The sequence below is a fragment of the Chaetodon trifascialis genome, chromosome 4 (assembly GCF_039877785.1).
Source record: "Chaetodon trifascialis isolate fChaTrf1 chromosome 4, fChaTrf1.hap1, whole genome shotgun sequence".
Taxonomy (NCBI): domain Eukaryota; kingdom Metazoa; phylum Chordata; class Actinopteri; order Chaetodontiformes; family Chaetodontidae; genus Chaetodon; species Chaetodon trifascialis.
The window spans coordinates 25,288,955-25,308,829 of record NC_092059.1 but is presented as its reverse complement, the minus strand read 5'-3'; the positions used below and the strand labels follow the sequence as shown (position 1 = coordinate 25,308,829).

The window sequence follows — 19,875 nt, the reverse complement described above, 5'->3', positions numbered from 1 at the left end:
CACAGGGAAAAGGACACTGACAGTTTTTCAATTGAGAAGATGAAAGAAATAGATTCCTCTTTTCCCTGACTATCACCCAGCGTCTCATCCATATCTTTATCAACATTTATGATCATGACTTTCTGAGGGACACCTTGTGGTCACTCACTGAAAGTACAGCCCCTTCAATATCTACACTTAGTACACACAGTCATTAAAATCAGCTCCACCTTTACCAGCTGCTGTGGTGGTTTGGAAGAACTTTTGTAATTGTGTGCTGTGGACAGGTGTGGGGCTTTGTTTCCTGTGCTTCCTTTTTTGGCAGAGGCTACACGTGGTTCTCCAGGTGGCAGGGAGCTGGCTCCTACTCAGCTGGGACTAGTCATAATGCTGCCCGCATCAAGCATAAGTCCTTGATGCTTGTCTACAAAATTGCCACTAAAACCGCTCCGACCTACCTGAACTCCATTATTATGGTTTGTGCTCCCTCCCACTCACTACGCTCTGCCCAGGAACATCGCCTGGTGCTGCTACCTCCAAAAGGCCCTCAGTCTCTAGCTTGACCCTTTTTTTCTGTAGTTCCCCAGTGGTGGAACGAGTTACCAAACTCCATTCATTCTGTCCCTCTCGATCTTTAGAAAAAGACTAAAGACCAAGCCCTTTACTGAACACCTTGTTCCTTAAAAAAAACAATAAAACAAAACAAAACAAAAAACTCTTGGTCAACCTTATGCACTGGGCGGCACAGTGGCGCAGCAGGTAGTGTGCGTGCCTCACAGCAAGAAAGTCACTGGTTCGATCCCCGGGGCAGGGCCTTTCTGTTCTTCCCGTGGGTTCTCTCTGGGCATGCTCATTAGGTTAATTGGTGACTCTAAATTGTCCTTAGGTATGATTGTGAGCGTGAATGGTTGTCTGTCTTTGTATGTTGCCCTGCAATCGATGGCGACCGGTTCAGGGTGTACCCCACCTCTCGCCCATTGACAGCTGGGATAGGCTCCAGCCCCCCCGCGACCCCAAAAAGGGATAGTCAGGTATAGAAAATGGATAGATAGATGGACTCTATGCACTTTTTGCACTACTTCGTAGCACTGTCTCGTAGCACCTATGTCCAGTTGGACCAGAAAGTTGCATTAGGGCACTTATTCTTCTTGTTCTCTCCCGTCTAGAACTTTGCTTGTGATGTATGAAAATCTCATATGTACGTCACTTTGGACTGACAAATTGTAATTGTAGCACAGTATAAAGACTTTGGACTGCTGAAGACTGGCTGCCATATTGTTTCTGCTACTCAGTGGTATTGTTGGTCAGTGACTAGTGTTACTAGTGTTTGTTATCATTGTGTGTTAGTTTCTCCAGTGTCTCATCTTCTGTGTCTTTTTCCTTTGTTTCGGATCAGTGAGTTCACCATCCTTGATCTCCAGCCTCAGTGCATCTGCGACCACGCAGCGCAGCCTCTTGCCTCCACCTGTCTCAAGCCTCCAAGTACTCACACCACCTGAGTGCTGTGCACTCCAGTGTGTTTTGGAACTGCACATCTCCTCATTACCTCGTGCCTCACCTGTTGTTCCCAGGACATCCCAGCTACAAGTTACCTCTTCGCACATTCAATCTTCCTTTACTCCCTGTCCCTGTCTGCTATTGAGTCCTATTCCTACCTGAAACCTAGCAGCTACAACATTAAAGTGGTAAACACATCAATGTGTGATTACAATCAAATGATATATTTCTTTCTGAAATGTGGTAGTTCTGCATCATGAGTGCTTTTAGTTTTGGTACTACAAAGTATATGCTGATGCCAATACTTTTGTACTTTTACTTTAATAAGATCTCTGTACTTAAGTACAGTGGCAGTTAAACTACACATACACAGCAAAATGTTTTTAGTAATAGTTTTTTTGATTCAATTCAATTCAATTCAATTCAATTTTATTTGTATAGCGCCAAATCACAACAGAAGTTGTCTCAGGGCACTTTCCATACAGAGCTGGTACAGGCCAAGCTCTTTTATCTACAGAGACCCAACAATTCCCCCATGAGCAAGCACATGGTGACAGTGGCGAGGAAAAACTTCCTTTTAACAGGCAGAAACCTCAGGCAGAACCAGGCTCTGGGTGGGCGGCCATCTGCCTCGACAGGTTGAGTCAGAGAGGGAGAGCAAGAGAGAGAGAGTGGGACAGACAGAGAGAGAGACAGACATGCAGTCACAGTAACAGTGACAGTGGATGAGCTGATTTACCATCGCTTATGATTAGTTTTATTTTTATTCCTGCTGTGAGCAGCTCCTTCATTTCCATTCTGTGCATTACATTGTCCTTCAGCAGCACACTTAAAAATCACACATTTATTGGTCTGACTTTTGGCATTTTTCCAATGTGAACACACCACAAACCTGATCAGAATTAATATGCAGCATTTGGGCACAGCTTTGGTTTATATTGCTTCCACTATAAAAACAAAACTGAAAGAGAGCTGAAACATTGTGTAGATGATGAGTGAATGAAGTTTATTGAAATTTAAAAGGCTCCAGGTCTTCAGTACTGCAGCATAGTCTGAAAGATAAAAAAGTAAGAAATACTGACAAGGCAGGTAAAATTAAAAATAAACAATAATACACAAATAAACAGATTAGCGTCACAGGTCAAATGAGAAGAGACTGCAATTTCATTCTGAGGTGCTGTAAGGTTACTGTTTTAATTACTAAAACATTGTTATTGCACCTTTGCATGTTCATTGTGGCAGATGAAGGATCACAGCCATGATATTAGATACTGTATACTAGTCCTTCCAAACACAAGGACCACTCTTCAGAAAGTTTGAGTACACACCAAAAATATTCGGTTTTTCTTTATGATAATTCCTCTATTGAATTGCATTTTCTTTTTTCAAATTTAGATCTACATAAATGCTGGTTACCTACTTACTTTTTAGGTTGGCCTAAATATTGAGACTCATGTCTGTAACTGACCAGTAATAATTCCACCATGTGTTTGTTCATCTTTTTACTGTAACTATAGCTCATAATTCCTCAAGGTTGCTAAAAAAAAAAAAAAAGAATGTCCCCAAAGTTCCAGAAGAAAAAGACTACTGTGTCCTCAGTGGCAGATAATGCCCTGCTCAAATGTTGAATCAAGCTACTCATTTACAGTGGAAGAAAAACACTTAACAGCAGCACGATTGATTACACGTATACTTGAAGGAGCAATAGCCAATCAGAGATAAGAATTTACCCTACCCTTAAATTTTACTGATAGTTTTCTTTTTTTTTAAAAATTACTATCTTTGTGTAAAATCCTTAAAATCTCAAGACACAATGAACAGCAATGAAAATAGATAGATGATTGAATGTTGACTGAATTCAAAACAGGAAAGAATTTCTGTTGCTTGTAGAAAAAAAAAATGTAATATCACATGGACAAGTGCAGACACAGAGGGAATTTGAAGAGTGACTGCAATCAAAATGAAAGTCAGGTGATCACACCACTATGTCACGTTGCTTGAGATGGAATTGCACTTAGTACAAGTAGTACAACAACTACTATAATCTTTTACTTAAGGCCAAAATTTGACTTTGAGCAAAATTAATAAGAGGCACTGAGCAATTTGTTTGACAGAGCTCTCAGTCATCATCAAAATACATTTTGTTCATCTCTTCGGTGGTGTTCCTGAGACTTGGAGCTCTGGAGCTGTTCTAGAGTCTCGTGGTTGCCCAACACTTTAAAATATTTTTATATTGCTTTTTCTTTCACTTGTCACCCATCTGTTTGTCACATGCAGCTGTGTTTTTTCACTCACAGAAACTCACATCAGCAATCCAGGCGGTGAAGGAAGAGGTGCGGGTGAACACCGTGGGCTTCTTGATGGTGTTGCATTCTGGGACAGTGCCGAAGCTGTTAATCCCCTGCACGTACCATTTGCCATCAGCACCCTTGCAGTTCAGAGGGCCTCCTGAATCTCCCTGCAGAGACACAGACAGAGGACAGGTGAAGGCAACAGACGGATATAGGCTGAACCTGCAGTTCTTATCAGTTTGTGATGACCAGATGAGGGGAGCGGTGCATACATTGCAGCCAGAGCGAATGTCACCACCAGCACAGACCATTGTGATCCTCACACTGCTGCCCCACCAGTCTCTGCGGGTGCAGGTATCGTGGCCGACCACAGGGAGGAGAGCCTGCTGGAGTTTAGAGGCACCGGGACCATTCGCTGCAAGAAGGGAATAAAAATTATTAACATGAAACATCCTCATTTGGTGGCTGGAGGGTCACTCTGTGCACCACCATGTAAGTTAATAAAAGAAATGCTCCTTTTAGAGCCTTTGATTTCTCCACAGCTCTGCAGTTAAAGTAACATTGCACCAATGAGACACCAGGGTATCAGGACTTCCATTGTTCTTATTATTGTTAAGTTATATTTATTCATATTTCATCTAACTCTCTGCAAAAGAAAAAAGCATATGACACACTTCAATATAACACCTCTAGAAAACAATCAATATATTCAATAAAGAAACATAACTGTAACAAAACTGTGCAGTGAAAAGATTAAATGTAACCTTTTGTAATGACAGCTGCTTTAGAGACAAATATGTTTTTTTGAATGTATGAATGTTGTAGGAAATAAGGAGACAGTGCTTCTTAATTTGATTGTGATTGAAATTAGATAAGCCATGGTGCACTTATAAATGTTAGGCTGTTTGAACTTTATACTGTTGTTATACTGAACCCAAATATGGCCTTTTACCTTTCTATTTAAATTCAGAATAAACTCACATTAAACTGGTGGAGTACAGTCCCATCAGTGAGCTTATAATGTCTTATAGGTCAGAATAAGTGTGCTGTCACATTCCAGATACTTACGGTAGAGTTTTCCCCAGCCAGTGACGTAGCAGGGGTCGTTGTGAGGAGCGATCTCTCCGCTCTGTGGCACACAGGAGGGCTGCACCTTGTCGTTCAGATCAGCAGGTGAAGCCAGTTTGATCATCGCTATGTCATTACTGAGCAACAAGAAAATCATGTTAAAACATAAAGAAACAGCTCATGGAAAAAATGTTGTGAATGAATGTTCTATCAATATTAATATTAATATCAATATTAATATTAACAAAAGAGACAAGAAATGCTGGGCATCAAAACAGTTTGCCAGCATGAATTAAAAGCATTTGCAATAATAGATGTTACTTCTGCAGCTTCAGATCTTCTGGCAGGAAGTTCCAGAGCTGAGGAGCCCTGACCACACAAACCAGGTCACCTTTAGTCCTGAACCTGGACTTCTGAACAGCCAACAGAGTCCTGCCTGAGGATCTGAGGCTCATGGCTCACAGGTGAGCAGTAATTCAGTTATATAACTGGGAGTTTAACAAGTAGGTACTTTAAAGGTAATCAGTAAAATATCAGAATGACACTGACTAGTAACAGTGTTATTTTTGTCAATGAACATTGCGACGATAAGTATTCACTGATGTCATTTTCTTGCATGACTAAATTGTAATGTAAATGAAGAAATATTAATTACAAAAATCACAGCGAAATCTCTGTTCATCATGCCCTGACGACTAAAGATGAGATGAAAAAGTTGTCTGTGTTCGGGCGGACAACCTGGTTGTTCTTTTCATTTTTAACCAATCACTTCTGCAAGTGCAAGTCAAATTCTCTCACTGTCCCATCTCATTGGATGTTTTTCCCCCCTGCTTGGTGCACACCAGGTGCATGTTGGGTGCCTGCTGATAGATAACAACAAGGCAAGCCAACGTTCATATGTCATCTAAGTGTAACATTCTGGATTTGTGTCATGTTGTTTCCAGTTTTATTTTGTAGTGTTAACCTCTTGTGTCATTTCAGTTTCCTGTGTTTTCCCGCCTTTCATCATCCACACCTGCGGCCACTCACTCACCTGCCCCTGATTATTGCCTTCCCTGTGTATATATGTCCACCAGCTCCTCATGGCTTTGCCAGATTGTCTTTGTTCTCTGTGACCTAAGATCTAGCTTTAGCTGTGCGCTTCCTAGTGTTATCTAACCTTGCCTGTTCATTTTCTTATTTCAAGGATTGGCTTTTTCCCTGTCTGTTTTTGTTAGCCTTTTTTGGATTCATAAAGACAGTGATTTTTGTTCAACCCCACTCTGTCTCCAGAGTTCTTTTTGTTTCTCTGCATCTGAGTCCCAGTTTCTCCAGTGTTGTTACACTAAGCTACCTAGCTTAAAGCCATAAGAAACCATTTTAGCTGCTGCTGACCACTCAAAGACGAGTGCCTCATCTTCACCAGCATATCAGGTGGGAAAGAAGAAGAGAGATGACTTATGGAAATATTTCTCTTATATTCCATCTGAAAAACAGACTATGTGTATCGTTTCAAATGAGGATGGAGCGGTTTGCGGAGTCAACATGGGTCAAAAAAACATTACTAATTCGAAAAGACACCTGAAGACATGCAATCCCACAGTGTCTGCCAAAGTACATATCAATCATGTATGGTGATTGATTCAATAACTTGTATAATTCTTTTGTAAGAGGACTAAATTTCTGTTCGTGTAACGTTATAGGGAATGGGAATTGTGGAGTATTTTGGCACGGCGGCGCCATCTTATATAGAATAGCCTCCTTGAGAAACACATTTTTACATGAAACTGCTTTATACAGTGTTTTCATCGGTTTTAATCACCGGGTCCGTATGATTGAGAGAGAAGAAGACCGCTGCGGGTAATTAAGTTCCCATAAAAAAATGAATGAACGTCTGGATCCGCTGATTAGAACCATGAAGTGAATGAATGTTGTGATGTTTCCCAGATAACGTAGTATATGTTGCCCATTCAGTAGACTGTACAAATAATATGAATCATTCAGATTCTGGAGACTACACCTCTACTGCAGAAAACAGGCATCAAAGATGCCATCCAACAACCCATCAGTTGCTGGAAATGCTCTCATTGAAAACACAAATGATGGAATCCAGCAATTTTTGAATGAAGCAGAAACTTTTATCCTCAGTGCAAGAGAATCTACTTCAACAACACAGGAGGAGGATGAGTTGGATAAGGATTATGATGGAAATTCGGCATCAGTGAGGTATATTGAAAAAGACAAGGTGCCCTCCTCCTCAAAGGACTGCGATTTAGGTTTTTGTCAGCATCCTCCAAACTGTCAAAACCAACTTAGGCCAGGCAACAGGGCAAGGGTCATCTTGGAGAGAAGTGCCTTCCTGAGACTAAATTGAGATGACATATTAGTGAGCTGTTTCAAGTAAACGGAAAGAGAGGACATTGACCGACTTAATGCTTGGGCCTAAATGTTACACGAATAGCCCTTGCTGTTTCAGCAATTGTACTGTAATTAGTGATACAGTGCTGAGCACTGAACACTCTTGTTATTCTGCGCATTTCTTCTTCTTGTTTTTCTTCAACTTAATAGGGCCACGGGGCAATCGCACTGAGGCGAAGCCCCAAGCCCTATTGTTATACTGCATGTTTTTTCTTATTCCTCTTCCGTGTCAAATTTCAATTCGCTACTAGTCCCACAGTTTTGAGAGCACCCAGGCGAATTATATATCAAAACGTGCGTCTTGATCGGGAACGGTGTGCTATTATTTTTCTCTACAGAATACGAAAATTTCCCATAAGAAATGAATGGGACGAGGCAAAAAAAGTGAAAAAAATTAGACCTTTCAAAGGACTACTGCTCCAGCATACTTTCACCTGGAGACGCCATTCCAACTTTAAAACGTAGACACAAGTCTTGTGTATTGGTGTGTTATTCCACGTTTTGATAGGTCGTATAGTTCTTGATCAATCGCTGTTCAATGACCATGATCAATTTTGGAGTAATTTTGAGATTATAATGGATGTGTATGTTCGCACTAGAGTGGAGGAGACCAACTGCCAGAGTGGAGAGACGTTCTGAAAAGTGTCTGAAATTTTTTCTTTCCATGCTCCTCCAAACCACAAATTTCACTCTACGCATGTGAAATTTTCCAAAGTTGTAGTGCCACTTGTGCTGATTCTCACAATGTGCCTGGCTAAACAATAGGACTTACGATGTTTGACTTCTGCTCCTCTGAGCGAGGAGAGTAACTCTGACCTGGCCCATAGGGTCCAATACAAATCAAAAACAGGAGAGACAGAAGCCTCCCATTTTTTTTAACTTGCTCTAAAATCCACATTTTTGACCCCAGCAAAAGTGATCAGCATGTACAGCAAAGCCTTGTAGCTTTGATGGTGAAGAAATTTCAGCAATAGGAGTTTTGTTGTTTGCGTGAGAAGTGTTTGTTCGAGGGTTGCACAGAGGGCAAATTCAGACGTTTCTCAGACCCTCACAGAGCCAAAGGGCCCATCACCATGGCGACTGCTTTGAGATTATAATGGGTGTGTATTGCATGGAATGTTCGTGTCAGAGTGGGTGATGTCATCGCTCAGAGTGGGAGAGGATGAAAAAAACTCCAGATTTTTTCTCTTTCCACACTCCTCCCAGCCACAATTTACACTCTACATGCATGATTTTTTTTTCCCATTTGTTGACAAATTTGTTCTGTCTTTTGCAATGTGCTCAAAAAGTCAGAGAGACGTGCAGAATTTGAATTATCAGCCTCTAAGTGCGGCCACGTCTGTCTCTGCTCCTCATTGACTCCAATACAAAGATTTTCTGAGAGAAGTAGAATGGACCCCTGTTTTAAACTCACAAGTGTCTGCAAAATATTGACTGTAGAAACACCAAAATCACACCGAATCGTTCAGGAAGTCCTTGCAGCAATGACGGTCTGTGTTTTTTTCTGATAGGAGCTACTGTTTTGTCAGCATAAGCCCAAATGTCAGACCAGTGCAGAAGCAGAAAATCACTTTTTATCCGTCTGAATGCATGTGTGTCTGCTGCACTGAGAGCGGGCGTGTGTGTGCGTGTGCACCTGTGTCTGAGTGGGTGACATCATCGGTCAGAGTGGGAGAGAGTGTAAGAAAACTCCAGATTTTTTCTCTTTCCACACTCCTCCCAGCCACAATTTATACTCTACACGCATGATTTTTTTCCAAGTTTGTAGACAAATTTATTCTGTATCTCACAATGTGTACAATAAATCAGAGAGACTGACAGAATTTGAATTATCAGCCTCTAAGTGTGGCCACGTCTGTCTCTGCTCCTCATTGATTCCAATACAAAGATTTTCTGAGAGAAGCAGAATGGACCCGTTTTAAACTCGCAAGTGTTTCCAAAATATTTTCTGTAGATGACACCGAAATCAGACCAATTGTTCAGGAAGTCCTGACAGCGATGACGGTCTGTTTTTTTTTCTGATAGGAGCTACCATTTTGTCAGCAGAAGCCCAGATGTCAGATCAGTGCAGAGGCAGAAAATGGCTGTTACTCTCCATGGCCGTATCTCAATACCAAGTACACCAAGTTCAGACTTACGAACTTGGCAGTTCGGACTTAGCAAGTTCGACTTGGGAGTACAGTCTGTCCAGGACGGGAGGACGCAGGACCGTCATTCTACAATTGGGACAGCAGCGTACTTGATGACGTTAGCAGGACGACACATCTCTGAAAACTTTGGAGCAAATTTTAAACTACGTGCTATCGTGATGAATCGACCACAGATTTTAAGTTTTAACATCCACTTTCTCACATAAAATAATCTTAAAACCACATTCCATACTACTAAAACAGCAGTACTTTGAAACTTGTAACTTATAGTTGTGAGTCCTCTCCTCCACCATTGTCGCTACGAAATGCATTCTGGGATATGTGGTTGCCCCAAGTTCGCACAAGTCACTATCCGATGCATCCTCGATAAAATGGGAGGGGCAAGAACACATCCGGGTATTTGATTGTACTTGTCGAGATACGGACTTTTGAATTGGAACAGTACTTGGACTCAGAGTGATGACATCTCAAGTACACAAGAACACAAGTACAGAGAAGAACGCATATTGAGAAACGGCCAGTGTTTCTGTCTGCCCCTGTCTGTCTGCCTGGGGCCCCTATCGTGCACTCCTCTGCCACACACACACAAACACACATATGTAGCTTCAGCTGCAGCTATGCAGCTGATTCAAATGATCAGCTCGTCATCAAGCTCTGCAGTGGCTTGATAACGAGCGACTTGTCTTACTTACTATTACTGGTGAGTTTGAAATGTAATGTGATGAGTGATGTCGGGCTGTTAGCATTAGCTACAATGCTAACATGCTAATGCTAACATGAGGTCCTATGAACTTGGTGCATACAGGTTTGACTTTTGATGTCAGGTTGTTGTGCTAATATGCTAATGTTAGCATGTTAATGCTAACATGTTAACATACAGTAAAATGATTCTTAAATGCATTCTAAAGGTGTTTCAGATCTTCTTAATGTGTTATTTGACATGCTAATGTTAGCTTAGCATTAGCAGCTGTTAGCATTGTCATAACATACACCAGCAGTAGCCCCATGGCCCTTGCAAAATTTCCCCAGGGGAAATTGTCTAGTTATTATTCCTCTTCCATAAAACTTCGGCTCGCTACTCGCCAAAAATGATAGCGAGCACCCACGCACATTCCATTCCATTCCATTTTTTCCTCGGAGCTAAGACACAAGGAGAGGAACCAAGTGGAGGAGACCAACTTACCGAATGAAAAGCACTCCAGCGTGTCCTGGGTCTTCCCCAGGGCCTCCTCCCAGTGGGATGTGCCTGGAACACCTCCCTAGGGAGGCGTCCAGGGGGCATCCGATAAAGATGCCCAAGCCACCTCAGCTGACTCCTCTCGATGTGGAGGAGCAGCGACTCTACTCTGAGCTTCTCCCGGGTGACAGAGCTCCTCACCCTATCTCTAAGGGAGCGCCCTACCACCCTGCAGAGGAAACTCATCTCAGCCGCTTGTATCCGGGACCTCGTTCTTTCATGACCCAAAGTTCATGACCATAGGTGAGGGTAGGAACGTAGATTGACCGGTAAATCGAGAGCTTCGCCTTTCGGCTCAGCTTCTTCTTCACCACGACAGACCGATAGAGCGACTGCATTACTGCAGCCGCTGCACCGATCCGCCTGTCAATCTCACACTCCATCCTTCCCTCACTTGTGAACAGGATCCCAAGATACTTAAACTCCTCCACTTGAGGTAGGAACTCTCCCCCAACCTGACGGGAGAAAGCCACCTTTTTCTGGTCGAGAATCTTGGACTTGGAGGTGCTGACTCTCATCCCAGCTACTTCACACTCGGTTGCAGGCACATGATCTACCAAAACGTGCAGCTCGATCGGACTCTGTGTGCTATTATTTTTCTCCACAGAATACGATTCATTCAAAGTGATTGGGACAAAGCGAAAAAATTGTTTTGACCTTTTGCAAAGGACTACTGCTCCAGCATACGTTCACCCAGAGACGCCATTCCAACTATAAAATGTAGACACAGGTCTCGTCTGTTCAGCATGGTCTTCGGCTCTTTGATAGGTTCTGTACTTTGTGATCGATCCCTCCTAATTAGCAAGGATCGATTTTGGTGAAATTTTCAGTTTATAATGGGAGTCTATGGAGCGGAATGTTTGCGCTAGAGGGAAGGAGACCAACTGCCAGAGTGGAGAGACGTTCTGAAAAGTGTCTGAAATTGTTTCTTTCCATGCTCTTCCAAACCACAAATTTCACTGAAATTCCAAAGTTGTAGTGCCGCTTGTGCTGATTCTCACAATGTGCCTGGCTAAACAATAGGACTTGCGGTGTTTGACTTCTGCGCCTCCGAGTGAGGAGAGTAACGCTGACCTGGCCCATAGGGTCCAATACAAATCAAAAACAGGAGAGACTGAAGCCTCCCATTTTTTAACTTGCTCTAAAATCCACATTTTTGACCCCAGCAAAAAAAAAAATAAAGTGATCAGCATGTACAGCAAAGCCTTGTAGCTTTGATGTTGAAGAAATTTCGGCAATAGGAGTTTTGTTGTTTGCGTAAGAAGCGTTTGTTCAAGGGTTGCGCCGAGGCCAAATTCAGACATTTCTCAGACCCTCACAGAGCCAAAAGGGCCCATCACCACGGCGACCGCTGGCCTAGGAGAGTGAGCCCAAGAGTGGGGGCCATTACCATGCCTTTAGTCTCTCCAGGCAGGAAGGAATGGAACCTAAACTTTATTTGTATGAGAGAGGGGACACTTACAAGGATCTTATGCAGCCAGTTGTAGGGTCTTCAGGCCTTAGGGTGTGCTTCACTGTGTAAAGTGTTCAGTGCGAAGCAGAATCCATATTCGGTGTGTTCTTGCTATTAGTGATCCAGTGATCCAGAACACAGACAGAAAGCACAGAACACTGACCTCTATAGCATTTACAAGGATCTCATGCAGTGTTGTCTGTGGTGTTTACTAACACAAACAGAAACACACACAGCTGTATAAGGCACATTTACCATTGTGTATTCAATGAATTTACTGTATGTGAACGACTTGATTTCATTCAAGCTGCTGTAATGCTGTCTGTCTTAGTGTGTTTTTGTGTGTTTGCAGACAACATGGAAGATCATTACTAAACATCTCTATGACACGAGCATGCACATAACATGAAATGGCTTGTTGATTGTTATGTAAATAAACACGCAAAAAAGTAGTTTGTTTGAGGAGTGCTCTCTCTTTTAAATATTTGAAATGTTTTAAGAAAGTCATCATAACGTCATTAATCTGTGTTTACCAACACAATCAGAAACACACACAGCTGAGATGTGTGTGTTTCTGTGTGTGCTTTTAATAGCACTGCAGTGCTATAGAGGTCAGTGTTCTGTCTTTAGTACTGAACATTGACCTCTATAGCACTAGCCACACACCCTGGCGTTTGCGCACTGTATCACTCTCAAAATTTCTCGCCGGGGGGAAATTTTTCTTACACTGTTCAATGTGCATTTATTGTGGAAAATAAACAGGTTTGCACATTGTTTATGGGTGTTTTGATGCCACAACAACAAAAAATTATTTTTAAAAATAGTTACATTTGATGGGTGTTTGCTCAGAGCACAAAAGGCTTACATTACCTGTGTCCTGGATCATCATCATATGTAGAAATAGATGCCTTAATCCAGTGGACACACACCTATAAATGCCACTCATTGTCTCAAGTCAGTCTTTGATTAAACTGAGCACTTTTGCCAGTGTGTTTTAGGTTGCTATGAATGTCTTTTTGATGTTAATCTTTGCATTTTGTTCAACCTCCTACCAGTTTAAAGACAAAAAGCTCTGGAGGGAACTGTTTTGTCTTCTTCATTGGTTGTTAAAGAACATACATGTGTGTCGTGTGCATAACAGTGACCAAAAAAATCAATTAGTCTAAATTTGTGAACTGTCACTGTCCTGTTTCCTGCACAGCTTATCGACACATAAGCTAAAAACAGCTGTATGGAGGAGTTACACACTCTTACCCACAAGTTGGGCAGTACTCGTTCCAGTTTGGATGAACCACAATCTTCTCCACATTTCTGAACTGTTCATAGCCCTCCTCTTTGGTCAGGTCGTGTTCGCCCAGCACCACACGGTAGGTAGGATGTCTGACACAAACATACACACACTTTAGATTAAACCTTCATCTGACATGAGAATGACAGTAGACTGACCTACCCGATGCAGTGGGCAGCAGTCAAGACCCAGTTAGGATTGAGCAGAGTGCCTCCACAGTTGTGCCAGTACCCAGAGCTGGTGGGAAATTGCAGAGAAATCTGTGAAACACACAAGAAACGGATTTAGAGCCATGCATCACTTCGAGGCATTAAGTAAGCATCTCATTATAAATAAAGCTATTACAGCCATCATTCTCAAGGCTGCAATATGTAACTTGTATAAAAGTAATTTTTTGTCATATTTGCTAAAACTGTCCCTATGTCCAGACAGCAGTACGACTCCATTGGTCCCACCTGCGGCTCCTACTGCGATTTGCAAGAAACCACCGCACCCAACACAAAACAACCAGGCTTGAGCCTATCCCACCTGTACACCCTGAACCAGTCGCCAGTCGATCGCAGGGCAACATACACAGACAGACAACCATTCACACTCACACACACACCTAAGGGCAAGTTTAGAGTCACCAATTAACCTAATGAGCATGTTTTTGGTCTGTGGGAGGAAGCCGGAGTGCCCGGAGAGAACCCACGCATGCGCGGGAAGAACATGCAAACTTCGCACAGAAAGGCCCCGCCCGGGGATCGAACTGGCAACCTTCTTGCTGTGAGGCACGTGCACGCCCTGCTGCCCCACCGTGCTGCCCTGTGTGTCATTTCATTTCTGTTATTTCATTTTAACTATTAACAGGGTGTTGCTGAAAATAATATACAGCAGACCTGCCCATTTATAAACACTGCGAATGATAATCATCTGTGATTAAAGAAAAATGTGAAATAGATGACACATCATTAACACCTCATCTGTCATGTTGCCTGATTATTATCAACTTACCTGCCAGGGCCAGCTGTAGGGTCGAGCATCTTCCCCGTTCACCACACGGCTCATCAAGGGCTGATAGGAGGGTGTGCCACACCCGTAGGCTGGGACACAGAAAGAACTGAAGTTACAAAGCCTGACTGATACTGAAAGCTTTAACACTGACTGGAACTGTTTCTCAGGGATTAGGTTGGTTTTCCAAAACTTCAAGGGGAAAAACTCATTCTGAATGAATTAATCGCAGCAGCGGGTTGCTTATTCAGAGGTATTTGAAGTGGTCTGAAACTGCAATTTTGGCAGTTCATTACAGTTCATGGATGCTGGATTCTGTCACAAAACATTTTTAAAGATTCAACTCGCTGCTGCATAAAAGTTCCAAAATAACATTCAGGATTTGCCCCAACAGGGAACCAAAAACCCAGAGTAGCATAAGGAGGGCTGAAGTCACACTCAAAGACTAGACACATGATCACTTTAAAATCACTAAGATCATATTCTGAAAAGTTTGCGTTTACTTGCTTTTCTAATTGCTCCTGGAGATAAGGTTGACCAACTTGCCAGGAGAGTAAGGCCATGATAAAACTGTGTATTAGTCTGTAAATCTTAAATCCAGTGCAGTGGCACACACAGGCCGGACCGCTGTCAGTGTCACAAGTCTAACTTGGAGGTAGAGATGACCCGTGTTAAATCATGTGGATGAGACTCACCGTAGGCAGCAAACAGCAGGACAAAGGCAACTTTCATCATGGTTCCTGAGAGTAGAGTGCCTGAGTGTGTTTTATGGCTTTTATACACTCAAAACTGAAGAGTAATCAGAGATAAACACACAAATGCACCCACACAGTCCAGTCTTTGACCTGGGAAACCCTGTTACCTGCTGCATGTGTTTCACTTGTCCTTACACAACCCCTCCAGAGCCAGAACAAAGAAATATAACAAAACAATTGATTCCAAGACTTCTGGTGGTTATTTACACTTAGGTATACTACAAGGGGATGGGAGTGTGACATAACAATCCCACAGTGATCAATAAACAAATTATTATAATATAATGGAGCTTTTGTTGCTGGACCTGAAGAAAAGCCAAGAAAAAGAATCCACAATGCAGAACTGACCCAAAGTGATTACTTGAGTTTGTTTGTTTGTTTGTTTGTTTGTTTGTTTGTTTGTTTGTTTGTTTGTTTGTTTGTTTGTTTGTTCATGGCTCAAAAAATCTTCTAATATATTTGATTTGGAATTAAATACACATTTTCTTAGCTTGAATTGATTAGCCATCTCCTTAAAAAAATATTCTGATCATACACCATAATCAATTTAATGATCATATACTGATTGTGTCTGCTGTACTTTTAGTTTAGGCTGTAATTGATATGGTGAGGATACATTCAGAAAAATGTCATTGGACAGCTTGCATTTTCAGTTTCAATAACTATTTTGAAGTATTAAAGTTAGATTTTATATGCAACACACACAATAATATTGTGTTGTCAGTGATTGAATTAGTTCTTATAAAGGATTTGATATATATTTTAGTCTTTCGGGGATCAATAAATACATTATTCTTGTTATTGACATTGTAAATCTAAAAAAGTTTTAGTGATTAAAAGATCAACTGTTAAAAACAGTGTTACTGCCATTGGAGGTGTAAACCCTGTCTTGCTATTTTAAGTGTGTGCCTGTCCAGCAGGCGCAGGTGGAAAGAACGAAGGCATGCCAAGACCTCCTCCAGGGTGGCAGGAGGAGCCAAAACACACAGCCTGTAAGGGAAAGAAAACACACAGAACACTGCAGTAACATATACAGGACATAAAGACATGCCTGTGCTTCAAGCAGCAGTCACTAACTATGACCCGTTTTTACTGTTGTCAGTGTTCAACAGGTATTACACACTGATCCTCAGGCAGGAGAGCATCCTGTATCAGCGACATTCCCTCAGAGGACAGACTCATTGTGCAAACATACTGAATTAGATAATAATCATGATAATACCTTTACCTATACAGTAGCTCGGAATACAGGCTGTAAGTAACACAGCTTCACAATATATCCTCGCCATGAAAAAAATAAATAAAATAGATATGTGGGGGTGGAGAGGTGTGGGGCTTTGTTTCCTGTGTTTCGTTTTTCAGCAGAGGCTGGACATGGTTCTCCTGGTGGCCGGGAGCTGGCTCTGACACTGCTGGGACTCCTCACAGAAAGCATAAAGACTGTGGAATGCAGAAGACTCTCTGCTTAGTGGCATAGTTGGCTGTTTTATAGTGCTTCCTGCGAGTATAAGCATATATTTAGTTTTGTTTCTTCCAATTCCCAGTGCCTGATCTCCGGTGACTTTTTCCTTTTTACTCAGTGAGTTCTCCTGTACCAATATGCAGCTCCAGTGTTATTGCCACCACCAGCCTTCACTCCACAACCATTACCATCTAGCTTCACCTATGCTTCTACCACCACGTGCCCTCAACGCAAGTACACCACCTGAGCTCTGTCCACTCCAACGTATCCCTGAACCACTCTCTGCCACAGTACTTCATGCCTCTCCACCCATTCCCAGGATTCCCCAGCTACTAGTTTCCTACTAGTCATCTTTTATTTTCCAACAACTGTGCAAACTACAGTGGAGCCAGGGGAAGTTTGGCTCCCCTTAATGAGACATGAGCTCCCCTGAAAACATGATTTGTAAAATGTTGGGGGGTCTCTAGACTACTGGCAATATGCTATTTTTGCCAGGCATTTCTATCTTTCTGTATCGTCATTGTCATTGGTCATGCACTTAACTAGGTTATTATTGATGTATGATGTATCTATGAGCTCCTCAGTGGCAAAGCACCGGGGGTGGATAAGATCCGCCCTGAGTACCTCAAGTCTCTGGATGTTGTAGGACTGTCTTGGTTGACACACCTCTGCAACATCGCGTGGCAGTCGGGGACGGTGCCTCTGGACTGGCAGACTGGGGTGGTGGTCCCTCTTTTTAAAAAGGGGGACCGGAGGGTGTGTTCCAACTATCGGGGGATCACACTCCTCAGCCTCTCTGGGAAAGTCTATTCCAGGGTACTGGAGAGGAGAATCCAGCCAATAGTCGAACCTCAGATTCACGAGGAACAATGGGGTTTTCGTCCTGGCCGTGGAACACTGGACCAGCTCTATACCCTCCACAGGGTGCTTGAGGGTTCATGGGAGTTTGCCCAACCAGTCCACATGTGCTTTGTGGACTTGGAGAAGACATTTGACCGTGTCCCTTGCGTCATTCTGTGGGAAGGTAAAAACGTAAAATCCTATTGGATATTACGAGGGGCTCTGGCACAAGGGAGGAGAGGGAAACCAAGAGTTTGATTAAAAAGGCCATTTAAAATGGAGTCCACATGTGGTTAAAAGAGAATCCTCCCAATAAAAACCCCTAAAAAAATATAAGACGTGAGAAACATAATAAATACAATAAAAAACAATAAACCAATAAAACATGGACCGTTATATGGATTTTAAGAGGGGTCCACAGCACAGGGAGGGTAATAAGGGTGTGATGTAACTGAATAAAAAGAATATTTTTCTTCAGGTCTGCTGGCTGCTTCGGGTTGCTTTTATTAAGAGAAGTTTTAAGAAAAATGGCTGCTTGCTGTGGTTGGCAAAATATGAATATAAATAATTAAATGAATTGCAAATAAAATCATAAAATCCTGGATTATTCGAGAAACTAGACGCAATGATAAGACATATATTTATACACATACACACACATATATATACACATATATTTCCGTTGATCCATATATATATATATATATTAAAAATACTTAAATAAAACCCATGCAATGTTAGTGTTAGAATATAAAATACAAAATGTAAAAGAAGTGTTAAAAGTGCTTATAAAAATAATAAGTGCTAAAATAAGTGCAATGTTAAAAAACCACATAATTCTGAATTATCAGGCGTTCCATAACTCGAGCAATCCATTATAAATAAATAATGAAAGATAATAAATAAAATTAATAATTTAAAATTATAAATAATATAAAATTCATTAAACCAAGCAGTCATAAACTTTCTCCATTTCCCTAAAAACCTGAAAAAAAGGGGGGGGGGGGAAGCAGAGGAGAAGTTAAAATTCAGTTAAAAGGCAGAGATAGATGGATCATTTTCAGAATTTTTCATTTAATCCTGTCGGTTGGATGGTTTTTAGTTGGTGGATCCATCTTCTCTCCGCCACCCGTCGCTGTGCCGTAGACCACCTCTGATTGCTCTCCAGGCCTATACTTTGAAGATTGTGAGGTCCATGAAGCTTAAAATGGTTGTATAAAGTGTTTGTGCCGTTCCCACTATTCATCTTAAAAATGTGTTGTTTGATCCATAAAATTAGTTGGTTGCCCATCTCCCCCACATACAGCTTCTGGCAGGCCTTACATCTAATAGCATATATTACATTTTTGGTTGTAGGTTTCAAGGCCTGCCACAAGTTAAAACCAATTTTCGAATAAGGGTTAAAAATGTGTGGGAGACGGACAAATGCAATTTCCGAGCCTCGAAGCGCTTCCTCCTGCCTGGTGCTTCTATTCAGATTTGTGTGTACCAGGATATCTTTTAAATTTTAGTTTTTGCGGTAGGTGGAGATCATGCGGCATCCTCTTAATGTTTCACAAACGCCCTCCGCTCCCTGGAAATTCCCCAGGAGAGATCTAATGAGTTTCAGCGTGCTCTGCGAATAGGTTACCACTAGGGGGACCAGGGAGTCGGAGGGCTGATTCGTGGCATTTTGATTGTTTTGATTTCTGCTAAAAATGCCGCCGACCTCCGCCTTAATGCTGCAGAGGAAGCGCTTCGAGTAACCCCGAGGTTTCAGCGTGCTGAAGAGGGTGCTGGTGGCCTCCTCCACATGCTCCGGGAAGGTGCATATTCTATGGAAGTGAATCAGCTGGGATTTGATCAGACCTCTGTACATGTGCTTGGGATGGTAACTGGATTTATGAAGGAGAGCGTGGCGATCTGTGTCTTTAAAGAAAACTTTGGTGGCCAGTAGTTTTTCCTGGTCGCTGGAGTTGCGGAAGAAGACCCTGGTGTCCAAAAACTCCACTGTGTCAAACTGTAGGTTCTGTTTAAGTTTTATTTTAGGGTGATGTGTATTGAGTGTATTGAAAAATAGAGAAAACTCCTGCTCTGTGCCCCCCCAGAGGCCAAAGATGTCGTCCAGGTACCGGAGATATAGGAGGGGTTTTGTGGGTGAAATTTTCATTGCTGTTTCTTCCCAGCGGGCCAGATAAATATCAGCATATGCTGGTGAATATTTACGGCCCATTGCGCAGCCGCACAGCTGGAGATAGTGTTTGTTATTGAACTGAAAATCGTTGCGGGTGAGGGTGAGTTCAAGTAACTGTAAAATTTCCTTGTCCGGTCTGGCTGGGTCTGGGTGTTTATCGAAAGCGTGTTCTATGGCTGCAAGGCCAAGTGGTGTTTCAATATTAGTGTAGAGTGAATCTATATCTATTGTAAAAAGGAGAGTGTGGCTGGGTACATGCATTCTATTGATTCTATTTACAAATTGGTAAGTG

General features: G+C 42.1%; 1 protein-coding gene across 1 annotated transcript; it reads right to left on the bottom strand.

Annotated features, from left to right (window-relative positions):
* Nucleotides 1-2,510: 2,510 nt before the first annotated feature.
* On the bottom strand, nucleotides 2,511-15,088 carry LOC139330708 (chymotrypsin-like elastase family member 3B). The gene is made up of 8 exons (XM_070961776.1): nucleotides 15,049-15,088; nucleotides 14,357-14,445; nucleotides 13,523-13,620; nucleotides 13,327-13,452; nucleotides 4,836-4,972; nucleotides 4,040-4,182; nucleotides 3,782-3,934; nucleotides 2,511-2,528 (listed from the first exon to the last, which is right to left on the bottom strand). Exons 1-8 carry the CDS (start codon nucleotides 15,086-15,088, stop codon nucleotides 2,511-2,513), a joined length of 804 nt encoding a protein of 267 aa, XP_070817877.1.
* Nucleotides 15,089-19,875: the final 4,787 nt, after the last annotated feature.

Coding starts and splice junctions, on each gene's coding strand:
- LOC139330708 (XM_070961776.1), bottom strand. CDS start 15,088: ATGATGAAAGTTGCCTTTGTCCTGCTGTTTGCTGCCTACG. Junction 13,621..14,356: donor CCTACAGCTGGCCCTGGCAG/GTAAGTTGATAA, acceptor TGTGTTTCACAG/ATTTCTCTGCAATTTCCCAC. Junction 3,935..4,039: donor ACATTCGCTCTGGCTGCAAT/GTATGCACCGCT, acceptor GTGTCTCTGCAG/GGAGATTCAGGAGGCCCTCT.